The sequence below is a fragment of the Monodelphis domestica genome, chromosome 8 (assembly GCF_027887165.1).
Source record: "Monodelphis domestica isolate mMonDom1 chromosome 8, mMonDom1.pri, whole genome shotgun sequence".
NCBI classification, from domain to species: Eukaryota; Metazoa; Chordata; class Mammalia; order Didelphimorphia; family Didelphidae; genus Monodelphis; species Monodelphis domestica.
The window spans coordinates 33098843-33117569 of record NC_077234.1 but is presented as its reverse complement, the minus strand read 5'-3'; the positions used below and the strand labels follow the sequence as shown (position 1 = coordinate 33117569).

At 39.9% G+C, this 18727-nt stretch overlaps 1 protein-coding gene across 15 annotated transcripts in view; it reads left to right on the top strand.

Moving 5' to 3' along the window:
- TNIK (TRAF2 and NCK interacting kinase) overlaps positions 1 to 18727 on the top strand; it is a 443964-nt gene that overhangs the window by 415191 nt on the left and 10046 nt on the right. For 8 of the 15 annotated variants that reach the window (XM_056806807.1, XM_056806809.1, XM_007502222.3 and 5 more), the window contains 6 exons: positions 2552 to 2666; positions 2881 to 2973; positions 3700 to 3870; positions 10919 to 11062; positions 15526 to 15660; positions 17679 to 17779. In XM_056806807.1, the coding sequence (XP_056662785.1) occupies positions 2552 to 2666; positions 2881 to 2973; positions 3700 to 3870; positions 10919 to 11062; positions 15526 to 15660; positions 17679 to 17779 (759 nt within the window). The remainder of the gene's footprint in view (positions 1 to 2551; positions 2667 to 2880; positions 2974 to 3699; positions 3871 to 10918; positions 11063 to 15525; positions 15661 to 17678; positions 17780 to 18727) is intronic. The other 7 variants (XM_056806811.1, XM_056806808.1, XM_007502229.3 and 4 more) reach the window with 1 other exon arrangement.

Below are 18727 nucleotides of genomic sequence, written 5' to 3'. Positions count from 1 at the left end.
CCATGTTAAAAAGAAGAAAACTGAGGCTGAAAGAGATTAAGTACCTTTTCCAGAATTTTTGTTGTTTGTTGTTCAATCATTTTTCAGTCATCTCTAACTATTTATGACTCCATTTGGGGATTTTTTTGACAAAGATTACTTGAATGGTTTGGCATTTCCTTATTCAGTTAATTTTACAAAGGTAGAAACTGAGGCAAACAGAATGAAGTGATTTATCCAGGGTCTCACAACAAACTTAATGAAATGGTTTGCCATTTCCTTCTCCAGATCCTTTTACAAATGAGAAAACTGAGGCAAACAGAGTGAAGTGACTTGCCCAGGGTTATACATTTATTAAGTGTCTGAGAGCAGATTTTAACTCAGTTCTCCATGAACCCATTGCTCTATCCATGCCACTCATATTTAGAAGGGCACAGCCAAATTGGATTTAATAAAATGTTGTTGATGCATGCTTGGAAAGATAATCAAAATCACTGTGTGCATGTTCTCAGAAGGATCATTAGCCAAACTCTGGCTTGTTGGGGAAAGAAGGGAATTGAATATAATCTTTCCAGTACATAAACCTTCCAAAGAAAAGACAGAGTAGTATCTCTCATTATGCAGTGCTCAGGGACCAAGCATTCTGGGTGTCCATTGGGACTGGCTTAATGAGTTTATTGCACTTAGCTGATTATTATATATAGACCCAAGAATCATAAAACCAAGCCCCAAACAAAGTGTTTTCTCTCTTATTCTTGACCTTGGCCAGCAGTGCTCTTATTAAACATGTCTCTTAACACACACTTTGGGATCCTGTGTTATGAAACAAATGACACTAGTTTTCCCTCTAGAGATGGGGGGAAAGTATTCTGTAGTAGTTTGATGCTAAAAAAACAGACCTTGACTGCAACAGGAAGGACTATCTCACTTCTGGATTCTCTTCAAATCTGGCCTCAGACACTTACTACCTGTGTGATGACCCTGGGCAAGTCACTTGGCAAACCTCTATTTGCCTTAAATCACTGAAGAAGGAGATGGCAAACCTCTCCATTGTTTTTGTCAAGAAAACATCATAGGGGATAAGAGAGTCAGGCATGACCGAACAAGAGCAACAGGCTTCTGGGATTGGGCTGGATGGGTGGATGGTCATCATTATTGGTTCTTGTCTTCTCCTTTCCAAAGTGGACTTTCCTCGAAAAGTAGAAAATCAGATCCATTCTTTGCCCCACTTCCAACAAGATTTAGGGGGACCAGGTGGCTGGCATCATGTACAGAGTGCTGGCCTTGAACTTGGGCATCTTGGGCAGTCCAGTGTCAGTTGTGCTGACCCTGTGTGCTTGAAGTCAGTCTGGAAGGAAAGAGTCTCCAGTCACCATCGCTATCATTCCATTAACTATGTCAGACATCTTCCTGAAACCAGACTTGTAGGTTCCTTCAGATCCAGGGTTTTTACCTGTCGTTCATGTACCCTCCTCCCCACCACAAAGGGTCTAGAGAGATTTCATTAGCTCCATGATCTGAGATGGGTAAAAAGATTACATCCTCATTTTCACCCAACTTTAGTTTCCTTTGTTAATCTTCATGTTCTCCATTTAAAAACTATTGTGAGAATGGATGGATCCACAGGCTTCACCAGATTCTCAGACAGGTTCAGGAAATACACACACACACAAAAAGATTAAGTATCCCTGAAAGCTAAGATCTAGTAGGTTTGAACCAATGGAACTGAGAGCTCTCTACCTAGATCATAATGATTTACTTGTTTGAGGTTGTACATGACAAATCATTGCTCCACAATTTATTAACTATTAAAAAAACAGTAATTTAATTAACAATTAATTATTGGGGGCAGCTGGGTAGCTCAGTGGATTGAGAGCCAGGCCTAGAGACAGGTGGTCCTAGGTTCAAATCTGACCTCAAACACTTCCCAGCTGTGTGACCCTGGGCAAGTCACTTGACCCCCATTGCCTAGCCCTTACCACTCTTCTGCCTTGGAGCCAATACACAGTATTGACTCCAAGATGGAAGGTAAGGGTTTTAATTTTTTAAAAATTAATTATTAATTAATTAACATAAAAACATTGATAAGTACCAACTATGTGTCCACCACTGTGCTAAGCAGTAGGGGTTAAAAGAAAGGGACAAAACAGTCCCTTCTGTCAAGAAACTCATTCCTTTGTAACCTTGACCTCAGTTTCCCAATGTGTCAAAGGAGCGGTTAGTCTAATCAATAGGGAACAGTGGGAGAAAGAGGGCATTCCAAGCTTTGAGAACACTGTGAACCAATACTAAGGCACCATGCTTGATCCTGGCTTAGTAATTTACTAACTAGAACTCGAGACTCCTGCTCGCACAAAACAATTCTGGTAAATGCCTAACCGCCTATGAATAACCATACTGGGAAGCACCCACAGAAATAGACTTTCACTCTTGCTTGGAGCTGTCAAGCATGGACAGACAGCTGGGTATGTGGGACGGTGCATTCATTCTTTTTTCCAATCCTACTCTGACTCGTGCTTTGTTGACAATTAAGTGAGTTCCCTAAGCTTTGCTTTCATTGGCTGTTTAATAGTACGGCATGGGGAGCAGCACCAAAGCCTCCTTCACCCCGTTTGTTGACCCCAGAGTGTACCAGACGTCTCCAACTGATGACGATGAGGATGACGACGAGGAATCTTCAGCCACAGGTAAGCCACGGCAGGGGCTATGTCCTTTGGGCTCATATCTGGCCTCTATGTGATATAAGAAACAAAGGAATCAATAAAGAATGTAAAACATTTTGCTCAAAGTAATACTTCAAAGGGAAGCTATTTTTGGATTTGTTCTGTTTTTAGGTTTGCTAAAATGAATTCCTTATTTTCCCTTTTATCCTCATCTCTTCTATTCTGTTTCTGTTTGGAGCCCAAGGGTATCCGGGGACACTAGAAAAGGCTGGTCCTCAGGGATTTCTGGACTTAAAGGAAGTGCCATACATTTCCCAAGAGCGATTTCTAGGTACAGTGCTATGCACGCAGTAGGCGCTCAATAAATGCTTGTCAAGTGGAATTGAATTGAATTGAACTGAGTTGAATTGAATTGAATTCTTAGGTGTATGTTGCCCACTGCAAGGGTCTGGCTAGTTTAGAAAATCTTTCTTCCTAACTGGAAACTTACCAAAACTACAAAACTCATGTGAGCTTCGCCAATCATCTAATTCAGCTTATTAAGACAGATTGGCCCACTGATTTTTGTGGGAGTCCTTTAAAGTCAATCTCTTTTCTACCAATGGGTGTTGGGGGGACATGAGAGTTAAAACCAAATACCTAATTTCTGGATGTTAACATATAACTAAACTTTAAGATGTTAACATGTAACTAAACCTTGAGATGTTAATATGTAACTAAACTTTGAGATGTTAACACGTAACTAAACTTTGAGATGTTAACACGTAACTAAACTTTGAGATGTTAACACGTAACTAAACTTCCCAGACGGTCCATGTTGGCACGGTACACTGACCTCATAGTTTACCGCTTCCATGATGGCTTATGACTGAGCTGCTGCTAAAACAAAAGACCAACCAAAAATGTGTTGGATTCAGAGATTCTTTGGTGTTTTCTCTTCCATGATGCACTCCAAGCCCATTTCAGAAAATAGTCCCGGTCATCTGTCATCTTCACTTTCCATTCACTTTATGATCAAGTTTCTAATCCCTTTTTTCTTTTTTCTCTGTCTGTTAAGCTCTTTTTACTAGTGAGCTACTAAGGCAAGAACAAGCCAAACTCAACGAAGCCAGGAAGATTTCAGTGGTCAACGTGAACCCAACGAACATTCGGCCTCACAGTGATACACCTGAGATTCGGAAATACAAGAAACGCTTCAATTCGGAAATCCTTTGTGCTGCTCTGTGGGGTGAGTATTTCTTTATCCGTCTTGCTGACAGTGGAAATTAAGCTCATCAAGCAGAATGAAGATCATTCAGGACGGCTACCACCACATACATAGAGCCAGGATGGACTGGACCATTGAGATTTGAATAGTGGATTCAGGGTGGTCTTGGTCTCACATGGGACCAAGAGCAACCTTGCTGATGTAGGTGGCCACCAGCATAGTGTGATTTGAGGAGGGCTTGGAAAGAGGCTCTCTACTCAGAAATATCTCCTTGTCCAGCCTCCTTCAGCATCTAGCACTCTCATAAATTAAAGCCTAAATGTTACCCGAGAGGGGAGTCATATAGGCACCTAGATGGTGGAGAGGATAGAGTACTGCTCTCAGAGTCAGGAAAATAGGAATTTAGGTCTTTCCTCAGACATTTAGTAGTTGTGAGATCCCGAGCAAGTCACTTTGGTGAGCCTTGCAACTTCATTTTTCTCATCTGTAAAATGGGGATGAAAATAATGGCACCAACCCTCTAGAGATGTTTTGAGGATAAAAGGAGATAATATTTATAAATTGCTGTGTACATTCTAACCTATGTATATAAATGTATGGCTAGTGTGATAATGATGATGATAATACAAACATAAGACCGGAGACAAGGAGCTCTGTCCATGGTCCCCAAGTGTGAGCTTGTCTTCTAGGTGAGACTCACAACCCATCAGAGGACTCTAGATAAAGAAATGGGAAGGACCTCAGAGGCCAGTGGCCAACACATCCATTTTAGAGATGATATGACTAAGGCCTGAGGAAGTTAAATGAAATTTGTCTAAGGTCATAGAGTAAGTATCATTTGAATTCAAATTCTCTGAATCTGGTGCCATCGTCCTTTTCATTTTATTGTGCTATAAAAGAGCTCCAGGAGTGGAGGAAGTCTTTACATTCCTATTTATTGGGCAGGATGGAGAGTTTCTAGGTGGGATAGAAGAATGTAACTAGAAAGGAAACTACAGGAGAAAATAAGAAGAGTATAGGAAAGCAAGACTATAGGTGAGTGAGTAGCAGACTAGGATTATTGTTATTGTTCAGTCATTTCTGTCGTGTTATATCCAACTCTTTGTCACCCATTTGGGATTTTCTTGGCAAAGATATTAGAATGGTTTTCCATTTCATCCTCCAGCTCTTTTTACAGATGAGGAAACTAAGACAAACAAGGTGAAAAGTGACTTGCCCAGGGTCACATAGCTAGTCAGTGTTGGAGACAAGATTTGAACTTGGGAAGATGAGTTTTCCTGAATCTACCCCCAGCTCTATCCACTGTGCCACCTAGCCATTATAGTATGCTATAAAAGTGTCCAGGGAGTAGAAGAACTCTTTACATTCCCATTTATTAGGGAGGATGGAAAGTTTCTAGATGGGCTGAAAGAGATTATCTAAAAAGGAAAGCCTAGGAGAAAAAAATGAGGAGGAATACCAGGAAATAGGACTCTCTCTAGAGGTGGATGAGTAGAAGGACTATGATAGCAAGAATTAAGGAAAGAAGACGAACCTCCACCACTCTAGAGTTCTAAAACAAACACAAGATTCTGCCCAAGCAACATGTCCAGATCTTCAGAAGACATACCTCAGGAAGTGCCAAGACACTGAGGCAGATTACAAAAGTCCTAGCAAATGGGAGAAGTCCAGTTATCACACCCACAGGGAAGAGGCAAAAGGTAGTAGTTGAGGAAGTATGGAGGCTCTCATGTGCAGGCAGGATTTGAACTCCAATCTCTCTGACTCTCAGTCCTACCCTCCAACATGACAGCTGGAAGGAGTGCTGTCATCCAGACAATCTGCCCAGATACTTCAAACCTGCCACTCCTGCCTACTCTTTTTGTATTCAAATAGAAGCAAAAGATGTGGCCAGAAGAATCCTGAAATCTATCCCTCTAATGATTTGGAAGGCAAAGGTGGATTATTAGAGAGATAACAATAATAATAATGGATAATAACTAGCAATTCTAGTACTTGGAGGTTTGCAAAGCACTTCATATACATGAACTTAAGACCCCCCCCAACAACCTGATAAGGTGAAGGGCATGATTAGCCCCTTTTTTACAGATTGAGGTCCTGAAAGATTTTAAATGATGCTCTTAGGGTCACACACCTAGTAAATATTTAAGGCAGGATTTGAACTCCAATTTCTCTGACTCTCGGTCCTACCCTCCATGAATTTTCCCATTTAATTTAAAACTAAGGATTTAGAGGCATAGGGAGCATTTTCAGTTCTTCAAATTGAAGGTTGTGACTTTGGAGGAAAAGGGAAAGTATGAAAACTAGCCAGCCGACCTCAAAGAACAGGATTTGGTTTGGGGGAACTGTGGCTTACACTGCCTGAATCATGATTCACTAACAATACATAGGGTACAAAACTCTTCTGACTTGGAACCAATACGCAGTATTGATTCTAAGACAGAAGGTAAGGCTTTAAAAAAAAAAAGACATAGGGTACAATGCAGTGTGTTGCACATGTTTGGCCCCTAAAATGTTTTTCAATCAATTTAATCTGAAATTCAGAAGCAGTATGTTTGGCAGGAAATTCACCGGTCTAATTACAAGAGTTCTAACCCAAAACATGAAAGCTGAGTGCTAAAAGTTGCCCACTAAAAATTTTAGCCCAGATACTATAAAAGAAGACAAGTTAGAACTGACAAGAAGAACCCTAATAGAGGAGATGCCCCATAATTCTCCTGGAAAAACAGTAAAAAAATGGGTCAAAAATAATACTGGTGGGTTTGAAAATCTGAACAATATTGTATAATATCAGTAATAATCAAAGTGAAATTAAAATCTCAAAAGGATAATTGTATATTCTTGGTATCCAAGGTATGCTGCCTTAGAATCAGGAAAACTGAGTTCAAATCCTACCTCAATACTTAATAGTTGTTAAATTCCAGACAAATGATTTTTTTTAATCAAATCCTCTTGGGAAAATATTCAAATTAATTAATTAAATTAAATTTTCAAAAAAAAATCAAATCATCAGCTTTCCCAACTACAAAATTGTGTTGTCTTTTCAGGGATATAATTTATTTTTGGAAATTTTTATTTAATTAGTTAATTTAGAATATTTTCCAATGGTTACAAGAATCATGTTCTTTCCCTCCCTTCCCTTTCACCCCACTCCCTGTAGCTGACACGCAATTCCACTGGGTTTTACATGTGTCATTGATCAAGACCTATTTCCATATCATTGATATTTGCACTGGGATGATCACTTAGTCTACATGCCCAATTGTATCCCCATCGACCCAGGTGATCAAGCAGTTGTGGTTTCTTTCTGGGTTTCTACTCCCACAGTTCTTTCTCTGGATGTGAATAGCATTTTTTCTCCCAAGTCCCTCAGGATTGTCCTGGGTCATTGCATTGCTACTAATAGACAAGTCTATTACATTTGATTGTGCTACAGTGTATCATTCTCGGTGTACATTGTTCTCCTGGTTCTTCTCCTTTCACTCTGCATCAATTCCTGGAGGTTGTTCCAGTTCACATGGAATCCCTCCAGTTCATTATTCTTTTGAGCACAATAGTATTCCATCAGCAACAGATACCACAATTTGTTCAGCCATTCCCCAATTGAAGGGCATCCCCTCATTTTCCAATTTTTTGCCACCACAAAGAGCGCAGCTATGAATATTCTTGTACAAGTTTTTTTTTTTCCTCATTATCTCTTTGGGGTATAAACCTAACAGTGCTATGACTGGATCAAAAGGCAGGCAGTCTTTTAGCATCCTTTGGGCACAGTTCCAAATTGCCCTCCGGAATGGTTGGATTAATTTGCCACTCTACCAGCAATGTATTAATGTCCCAACTTTGCCACATCTCCTCCAATATTTATTATTTTCCTTTGCTGTTATTTTAGCCCATTTTTTTAGGGATACTATAAGGAATCAATTTTGTGAACCTTTAGTTCACGGGAGCTATTATTATGATGATTATTATACTTTAATAGTTCCATGATTGAATGGTTGATATTTAGAAGAGGGATTTAACTTATTCAATTTAGCCCTGATGGGAAGAACGTGAGACAGAAGGAAGATGTTGCTAAGAGGAAGCTTTATGCTTGATATAATGAAAAACATAGTAACAATGTGAGTTCTTCAAAAATAGTATGGGTGGCTTTGGAAGAGATTGTAGGTTCTGCCTTATGAGAGGGCTTCAAAGAAAGGCTGGATGAGCTCATATCAAGCATGTTATAGAGGAAAGGCCTTGAAAAAGATTCCTTCCAGTTTGGAGGTACTAAATGTACTTATATGGAAATCCAGCCAGATGCAAGGAGAAGTCCAGTGGAAGCATCTGGGGAAGGAAAAGCAAAATCAACGTAAGCCTCGTCTCTAGTCCTTCTAGTGCAACAGATACTAGAAAATGATTCAAGTGATAAAAATGGCACAAAAGCAAGTAAGCAATGTGATGGGGAACTCCAGCTGCCTATATCGTACTTCTGAAGTCTCATTTTGCTGAAAATAGATGATTTCATTGCTCATAAGATAGAAGCAACAAACTTTATTGCTGAGCAACAATGAAAAGTGAACTGGTGCTGTGAAAATTGTGAGAACTTCGGGAAAAAGAAACCATGTCGTCTTGGAGTTCATAAATTTTGAGCTCAAACTGAACTGGGCATATACAGATCTGGACCCTTGACTTTATGAAAGCAGATTTTTAAATGTTCAAAGGAAAAGATATTCATGATCTCATTGAAAAAAACTTTTAAAAGGAAATGTTTTTAAAAGGCTAAAAAACCAAAAGATGTTAAATTCTGAGTATACTATAATCCTTTGGAGATAGAAATAGTGGGGAGGGAATCTAAAAGGAAAACCTATCTGTACAATGAGCTCTCTTCAAACAGGGGATACTTGGGACAGCTAGGTGGCTCAGTGAAAAGAGCACTAGGCATGGAGTAGAGAGGACTTGGGTTCAAATCTGGTCCAAGACACTTCCTAGTTGTGTAACCCTGTACAAGTCACTTAATCATGATTGCCTAGCCCTTGCCCTTCTGTCTTAGAGTTGTTATGAAGACAAAGAAAGGAATTTTAAAAATATATACTTATACATACACATATACATGTATATAAGCCATACATACAAAGGACTATTGTATGGACCTATAAAAAGTCAGAATGTCTAATCAAATTAGCACAAAATACTGAAGACTTCAAAAATGATAGGTTTTTTTAAGCCCTGTTAAGAGGGAAGATGGCATCATGATATCAGATGAAAGAGAAGGCAGAACTACTCAATCTCTATTTTGATTCTACCTTTTCCATATAAGAGAATTATCTTCATTTTGGAAAATCTGGGAGGGAAAACTTACTGTAAGATGGGACATAATAGAGAGAACCCAACCACTTCAAATGCAAATACATGCCCAGACAAATTATATCCTAGAATTCAAAAAAAAATTTGTCTGATTACAAAACTACTAATAGTCATCTTTGAGAATCATCTTAAAAGGTAGGAGTTGAGAAAAGTGTTTTCTCACCCATTTCCCAGGTTAAGGTCTCTCTCTTCTCCAATCTATTCTTCACTTAGTTGCCAAGGTGATTTTTCTATAATGTTAAACTTGACACTTAAGAAGGAGTGGATTTCAGAAAATATAAACCAGGATGCCTAATGTCATTCACCAGCAAAATTCCAGAATGGATTGTTGTACAGATGGTTTATAACAAGTGATGACTATGAATTAACATGATTGAAAGGGTTATTAGAATAATAATTTAAGGTCTGTTTTGATTTCTAGAAGACAATGAGAAGAGCAAAGGATTGATGCTTACTGTGTGACCTTGAGCAGTCTACTTATCCTCCCAGGACTTAGTTTCTTCCTGTTAAAAATGAGTGTTTTTTAGTACATGGCCTCTGAGGTCCCTTCTAGTGCTAACTCGGTGATCTTTTGGGTAAAGGGGAAAACTGCATATCAGCTGGTAGTTAATTAAGTAGAGTTGTATCTAGTCAATAAGTTATACCCAAATAATTGTGGTCATTGGATTGATATCATCATGGATGGCAGTTTCTAGAGATGGACCAAAGGACTCAATCTTTGCCTCTATCCTGTTCATCAATTTTTATCTTTTCTTCAGATTAAAAATAGAAGAGAGGTAGAACAGACATAAAAGACAAAGAGCTGACCTCAAAGCCAAGAAAACTTGAGTTCAAGTCCCACCTCTGACACATTGGCTATGTGACCTTGGATAATTCACTTAACATCAATATTCTAAACATTTCTCTAAGACTATGACATGTAGAGGAGCAGCTGACCTGCATTGCAGAGGGAATTCACTTCTCTAGAAGTTCCCTAAGCCACTGAAATCACATATCTTCTCTCTATTCCAGATAAAAACAATTTTATTGATCATCTTTGTGATTGTCATAGAGCTGGAAGATAACAAAAACATTAACTGAAAATCCAGATTTTTAAAAGTTACCAATAGGCTAGGATGATAGGTCTAGATCAAGAAGGAAACCATGAAAACCCAGAGGTAGAGATGGGATCAGAGCATTCCAGATGTGGGGCACAGCTAATGGAAGATGTAAAGAAAGCTTCAGGGTCAGCAGCACTAAAGAGCAGTGTATATAGGGGACTATTTTGTTTTAGAAGCCTGGAGTGGTAGGAAGGGACAAAGCAATAAAGATTTTTACATGTCAGAGAATTTTCTATTTTGACTTTGAAAGTAAAAGAGAGCCACCCTTTGAGTAGGATGGGGTGTGTAGGACCTAGACGGTCCTTATGAAAGTATCACCTTGGCAAATGTGCAAAAGATGAATTGGAAAGGGGAGATCTGAGGTTGGGAGACAGAAGACTCTTGATGGCATTTGTGAATGGAGAAATGACAAGATTTAGTATCAGATTCTATGGGCGGGGTAAGTACCAGTGAGGAGCTGGGAATAGTGGGAATCTTGTATTTATTAAGCCCCCACACTATGTGCCAATCATTGGCCATACCAAGAAAGGTACAAGACAGTCGCTGGTCTCTAGGAGTTCACAGTCTAATGAGGGAGTTAACCTACAAAAATCTAAGCCCCTGGATCTTTTTTTTTCAATCCACAGGTGTGAACCTCCTAGTGGGGACAGAAAATGGACTGATGCTCTTGGACCGAAGTGGGCAAGGGAAGGTCTACAGCTTGATCAACCGAAGGCGGTTTCAGCAGATGGACGTCTTGGAGGGTCTTAACGTCCTTGTTACGATATCAGGTATGAACATGGTGGATGAACCCAAAGGTCTACATGGCTAACAAAGCCCAACTCTGTAGTTCTGTTTTTGGCAAAGTCAGAGAGTGCTGTCCCCAGCTACCAGGTGACTCAGAACCTTAGAGCAGCGTGGGCTCAGATAGATCACCCAAGTTGTAGCACTGGCACATCATGACCTAAAAAGGGAATCTTTCTTCCTACCTGAGCTTCATCATCATTGGCTATGTTTGTCCCCCTTCTCTGCGGGCATCGGAATCAGACAAACTCAGCAACAACAGCAATATGTCTGTGGGTCTCCTGCCCCTGCCAAGATGTACTGAGGATCTCATTAAGGTCTCTGAGCTGCAGCCCAGGGTAAATTGCTATCTACCACATGAATGACACAGAAAATGAAAATATTGAGCTCAGAGGGTGAAAGCAGAGGAGGAGGGAGCATTGGCCAAATGTCTGCAGCCTTTTTCCCAGGAGCCATATTGTTCCTATGTTGGTGCCATTTTGGCAGAGGCATTCAGCCCAGTGCAGAAGCATCATGTCTCCATCTGTAGCACCTATTAAGCAAAAGTCATTTACTCTGTTGCTATGCGTCCCCAAAAAAAGAAACTAAAAGATGGAAGTGAATCATAGGGAAAGAGCCCCGATGTTAACAGATTGGAAAAGTTACCCTAGAAATCCAGTGTTGCCTTAAAGGCAAGATGCTCCGTCCCTTTGATTCATGGCTCATGGCCTCTGTCTTTACCTCTTTTACCTCTTGTAATTCAGGATAAATTGGTTATATGAAGCAGCTATTCATCCTTGGACTTCCCATCCTACTACTGAAAATAGTGTTTATTTCAGAGATACTTCTTCCAATGATCTTTTGTGCCCACTCAGCCCCCTTTGCCTTCAGCAGGTATTTCACACTTGGCTAAATGGATTGAGCATGGAAGCCTGGTTAGCTTTCTTCTATTTTGAAAAAAAATATTTGGATTTAACCTTTTGTTCTTTCCCATTTCTGTTGGACCACTCAGAGGCTAATTACTGTTGGTGTTGCTTTTTTTTTTAACCCTTACCTTCCATCTTAAAATCAATACTGTTTATTGGGTCTAAGGCAGAAGGTAGAGAACCTAGGGTCTCCCATCTCTCACTTCACTGAGCCACTTACCTGTCTCTTCCTTATTGTTTTTAAAGAGAGGAGAAATTACTTTAGGAACTAGATCCATCTAATTGAGGGATTCTTAAACTGGAGTCTGAAACCCTGGATGTTTTTTTTTAACATTTTAATAATCAAGGGACAGCTAAGTGGCTCAGTTGGTTTGAGAGTCAGGCCCAAAGACGGGAAATTGTGGGTTCAAACCTGTTCTCAGACACTTCCTAGCTGTGTGACCCTGGGCAAATCACTTGACCCCCATTGCCTAGCCCTTACCACTCTTCTGCCTTGGAACCAGGACTCAAGAATCGATTCCAAGATGGAAGGTAAGGGTTTAAAAAAAAACACACATTTTAATAATCACATTTCAGTATTTCTATTGTGGTCTTCTATATTTTATCTTATACGTTTTTAATACATTAAAAACATGATTCTTGAAAGAGATCAATAAGTTTCACCAGATTGTCAAAGGGATTGAATGCCAAGCAACAGCAATAAAGAATCCCTGAGTTTTAGGATTTTTAATTGCTGATTCACCCATGGAATGGTAGAGCGAAGGCTGGATTTGGAGCCAGAAAGATCTGGCTTCAAGTCCCAACACCAATAAATAAATGCTGGTGACTATGTAACCCTAGCTAAGTTACTCAACATCCCAGTGCTTCCTAGGTCATTGATATCCAACTCAAATAGAAACGGGGGCCACTAAACCATCCATAAATAAAGATCCCTGCAGGCACATGTTCATCACATATTTTAGCATTAACTATGTTCTTGGAAAACCACATATTCACATTAACTGTGTTCTTGGAAAACCACATATCCACATTATTTATGTTCTTAGAAAATCATATTAGCATGATCTATTTTCTTAGAAAACCACATATCCACATTATCTATGTTCTAGGAAATCCTCACATCTATATTCTACTGTATTTTTATCAATCTGCTAAATATTTCTAAATTCCACTTCATCCAGGTGGGAATGTTGCCTTCTCATGTTCTTGTCTGTTCTTGGCAACTCTCTAAGCTATAGAATCAATGCCATCCGGCAAGAATACCAAGACTCTCCTTATCCAGGAGTTTCCCATGTTAAGGAAATCACAGATCCACTCCCTATCCTTAACTTGGACTGCTCAGATTCCTCCATGGATTGGTGCCAGATCAGAATTTTTAACCCTCCCCCCTCCCCAGGGTAGCCTATGGTCAGCCTCTATGTGTGAAAGAGAGCCCTGGTGGCATCGTACATCCATAATCAATTGTCTTCTCATTAGTGGGTGTCGTGTCTCATTCATGGGGGCATTTCCCCTCTATTACAAAGCTCATAAAAGGAAGGAACTAAATGAAAACAGATGCTGGGGATTCTTTGATTGCCCTCAGTCATTGTCACACTGTCACACACACACACACACACACACACACACACACACACACACACACTCACACAGGATAAGGAAACTGCTCCTGGATTGGTCCTCGCTGCTAGGTTTGCTGCATTTTCTTAGCTTCTGCTCTCTGAAATCAGTCACAGTCCCTGAAAGAGGCTCTTAAGGTATGATTATCCATTCGCTGCCATTCCAGTGTGTAAAGATTTCATACATTCTATTCTTAAGACATAATTCAACAGCTGGACACAAAGCACCCTTTTTTTAAACCCTGATCTTCCATTTTAGATTTGATACTATATATTGGTTCCAAGGCAGAAGAGCAGTAAGGAGAGTGGTATGGTAAGCTATGGGAGTTTAGCTAGGAAGTGTCTGAAGCCAGATTTGAACCCAGAATCTCCGGTCTCCAAGCCTGGTTCTCTATCCACTGAGCTACCTAGCTTTCCAGCCAAAGTACCTTTTGAAGTCTATAAACATAAAAAAGGATGATGGGATTTGAAGTTGAAAGGCACTTTGGTGATTATCTAATCCAACCATCTCATTTGACAGATGAAGCAATGACATTTAGGAAGTCTGACACAAGGAGAGTAGCCAATTCCAGGACTATTAGGGGTCAGAAGAGCCCCTCCCAGATCCCAGGATTTGAATTCTGATTCTAATACTTGGAAACAATAGGATCTCTTAACTTCTCTGGGCCTCAGTTTTCTTACCTGAAAATGGAGATAATAATAACAGATTTTGCAAATATAAAAGCATCATGCAGGGTACAGAGAGGTATAAACTATTACTTATATATAAACTATATATAACTAATATAAATATAATAAATATAAACTATATTACCCCCCCCAAAACCAAATGCCTCATTGTTTATATTTATCAAAATCTAGACAGAGTTGTGGAAAAGTACAAACTCGCCTAGTTTTAGCACTCATGGGCTCAGTAATCTAATATGGTCATCATTGCTGAGAGTGTGTCTAGTCGTGCTACATTACAGGGAAGGAAGACAAATTCCATCCATCCCTCACAGACTGCTCAGCATTTCTGAGCTGTTTCCCTTTTAGCTCGATAGCATGCTGAGCCCAGTTCTACTTCTGAGAACATACTGCCACAAGGACACAACGTCTTCTGCCCTCTCTGTTCCTGTTCAAGGATACCCCTGGGTTAGATCTCACACGTTACCACAAAGTGTAGTGAGTGGTTTGATTTTCCAAAAATTTATCCTTCTCTTCTGTTGTAGAACAAAATTATTCTCATTTTCCCACCATTTTTAATCCTGCGCTTTGTTCGTTACATAGAATCTCAATAAGGGATTTTGGAAACCAAAGACAGCAGTCATCAAGGCTGTGCTTGTGGTGGGTCCAGAGGATTGGAGAGCTGGGATTTTCCCCGAAACAAACCACACTTACACACACTCACCCAGGATTGAATATCGTACAGGAATTCTAACGAGGAGTCCCCAGCTCGATTGAGGAGGTCTATGAACTTAGGTGATGGGATGGCAGGGAATTCCATCCTTATTTCGGTGCCATTGGCTTCCTTTGTAATCATATGTTTTATTTGATGCACTTAACAACATGAAAATGAGAAGGGGGCCAAAGGCTTCCCAGAGGGGTCCGAGACATAGAAACGGCCAGGGATTCCTGGTCGCACATGTCCTGGTACTCAGATCTCATTGATTTCAGTAAGAACTTCCTTTGAACCTTAAGGGTAGACAGTTTAGAGAGCTAACATCCAAGAAGAGAAAAATAAAATAAAGCAAAGCGAGTTCTGTTGAAAGCAACGCATTCCTGAAGTGATGTCTCTCTAATTTTAACCAGGAGTGCTCTGGGTGGAAGCGCTCTAATGCTGAAATGTTGTCATCTGATCATTGCTGTGCCAGTGCTATTGAAAAAATGTCAATGGGGAAAAGAGTCCTCTTTGGGATGCATAAAATTAAGTCATTTGTATTTCAACAGGAAAGAAGAATAAGCTTCGAGTTTACTATCTGTCTTGGTTAAGAAATCGAATCCTACACAACGATCCTGAAGTTGAAAAGAAGCAAGGTTGGATCACTGTTGGGGACCTGGAAGGCTGTATACATTACAAAGTCGGTAAGTCACCACTTTGTGCTTATGAAGTATGGCAAAGGGAGTTTTGAAGTTGGAGTCAGGAAGGCTTGAGTTCAAATCTTAACTGAAGCACGTATAGCCATGTGGTACCAAGCAAGTGCCCTTAAACTACTTGGTGCCTCAGTTTCCTCATTTGTAAAATGAGTTAGACTTAATGATCTCTAAAGGACCTTCCAGCTTTTCATTATGCTCCTATAAGTTGGATCACATAACCCATGCATTCTTTATCTGAAGTGCCCGGTTAATGATCCCAAGGATGAAACAAGACCAAGACCAAATGTAACACACAGGAGGGAGTTTATTAAACAAACTGCAGTTTGAGCTCAGCACTCTAGAAATGGCTGGCCCTGAGACTGGGGCTTGCAGGATTTTTATACACTTTTGTGGTAGGGGGAGTGCACAGGAATTCCTGGAGTGGGAGAAGAGAACAGGAACTCCTGGGACTGGGGTCCTTATCAGTTAGGGTCGTTATCAGTTCCTGGAGGCGGGTTTCAGGAACTCCTGGGGCTGGGGTGTTATCAGTTCCTAGTACATTCCAGGGCATGGTAACTGGTTCTTCATTAACTTGACTTCAGGGGCTCTAGGGGGCAAAGGGGTCAGGGAGAAAATAGGTTCCAGGGCTGGTCCTTCACGTCTCAAACATAAAATTAGGTTGTTACTGTTTTTCTATGTGATAAACTTAACTACAAGTCTTACTGTCATATCTCATCTGAGAATGACCCTAGCCACTGAAAAATGCTTAAAGTATTGACCCCAGGATGGACTGGGTTTCCAGAACAGGTATGTTTAGAGGAATTCATTACCAAAAAATTAGTCAGTTGGTGATGGTTGTTGTTTAGTCCTGTCCAACTTGTTGTGACCCCATGTTGGGTTTTCTTGGAAGAGGTCCTGGATGCCCTCTCAGGTTCCCCTTCTAGCTCTAAATCAATCATCTCACAATAGGGCTTTGGACTAGGAGAGACCTTAGAGATCCAGTTAGTTCAACATCTTTATTTTACAGGTAGGGAAAATGAAGTTTAACGAGGTGAAGAGATTTATCCCAGGTCAGACAGGTAGCCAGCACAGAGTGTGGATTCTCATTTAGATTCTTTAACTCCAGCTAAGTTCCACACAGAAAGTTGCCCTCTTGGCAACTTGGAACTGAGCCAAAGGGGCTATAGAACTGGGCATACCCTGTGATTCGGTAATACTTCTACTGGGTCTGTATCCCAAAGAGATTAAAAAAAGAGGGAAGAATCTACTTGTCCAAAAATATTTATAGCAGCAATTTGTGCAGTGAAAAAGAATTTTAAATTGTGGGGTTGTCCATCAGTTGTCAAATGGTTCAGCAAATTGTGGTACATGATGATGGTGGAATACTATTGTATCATAAGAAACGATAAGCAAGAAAAGCTGGAAAGTCCTACACAAACTGATGCAGTGAAATAAGCAGAACCAGGAGAACACTGTACACAGTAACAGCAATATTGTGGAATGATCAACTGTGATAGACTTAGCTACTCTCAGCAATACAATCATGCAAGACAATTCCGAGGGACTTTTCACAAAGAATGTTATCCAGTTGTTTCAAAGAAAGAACTGTTGGAGTTGGGATGCAGATCAAAGCATGTGATTTTTTCACTTTAGTTTATTTGTGATTTTATGTTGGAGTTTTGGTTTTATATGAGTTTTCTCTTACAACAATGACCACTATGGAAAAATAAGTATTTTTTAAAAAACAATGACCAATGTGAAAATATGTTTTGCATGATAATACATGTATAATGCAGATCAAATTGCTTACTATAACTAGGAGGAGAGAGGGAAGGGGTAGAAGGAGACAACGTAGATCTTATAATTTCAGAAAAATGTTGTTATATATAATTAGAAACATAAAATATTTTTTAAAAAAAAGAAAAGAAAATTGCCCTCTTGCCTGTGTTATGTTTGGGAATTAGACAACTGGATAATATAGCATTGCATTTCTCTTACTTATGGTAGATCTTTCTATTCAATTTTAGTGAAATATGAACGGATCAAATTCTTGGTGATTGCCTTGAAGAATGCCGTGGAGATATATGCATGGGCTCCTAAGCCATACCACAAGTTCATGGCATTTAAGGTAAATGACCAAGCTGATCTTTTGTCTTATGTGTCCAGCACTGAACCTCCATGCAGAATGCAGAAGCTATCTTCCATGCCTGGCGCCATCTTTTCCATAGCTTCTCAATAGACGGTAGTGTAGGGTCACTTTTTAGGCCACAATTCTTACTTTAAAAGGCCCTTTGGTATACTTGAAACTTTAACAGTTGATAGCTCCTTGATATTCTCCTCTTCCTCTCCTAAATCACACTATCATCCATGAAACAGGATTGATCATGCAGGTCCATGTCTGAAAGCAAGAACAATGCCAGACCTCCACCTTCTCAGGATATATTTTTATGGTCATAAGAAACTCCAAGCTTGGCATTCTATCCACTGTGCTGCCCAGCTTCCCCTACAAATTCATTGGTAACTTTACCAAGCAGCACTCTTTCAATGAAAGCAAAAGAAAGTTGCTGTCCTCGGCAGAGTGTGCTGAATGGAAGACTGTTCATTCTGAAAAGAGCAGTGTTCAAGGTTGGGTTCAAGGTGGCTAAACTGAGAATCAGAGGCCTCATTCCCAGCTCTGCATCTAATTAGCTCAGTGACCTTGAGCAAGTGATTTGTTTTCTCTGGCCCTTGGTTTCCTGTGTCTAAAAAAGGGAAAGTTACCAGTGTTCCATCATGCTCTGACATTCTGGGATAATCAAAGAAAGAGGGTGCTTCAGCTAAAGTAAATCCAAGGCTTGAGATGATTTGGTTTTTATTAGGGTTGGGGATTTTATTATTATTTTTTTGCTTTTGTTTTTTGGTTTTGTGGTAGGAAATGTAGGCAAGCGAGATGAATTCTGAAAACAACAAAGGATCTTTGGGAAGGCTTTATCTGTTCAGTAAAAATTCTTAGTTTAACTAACTATCACACACAGATCACAGATTCAAAGCAAGAAGGGGCTTATAAGTCATCTAGTCTACCCCCTCTTATTTTACA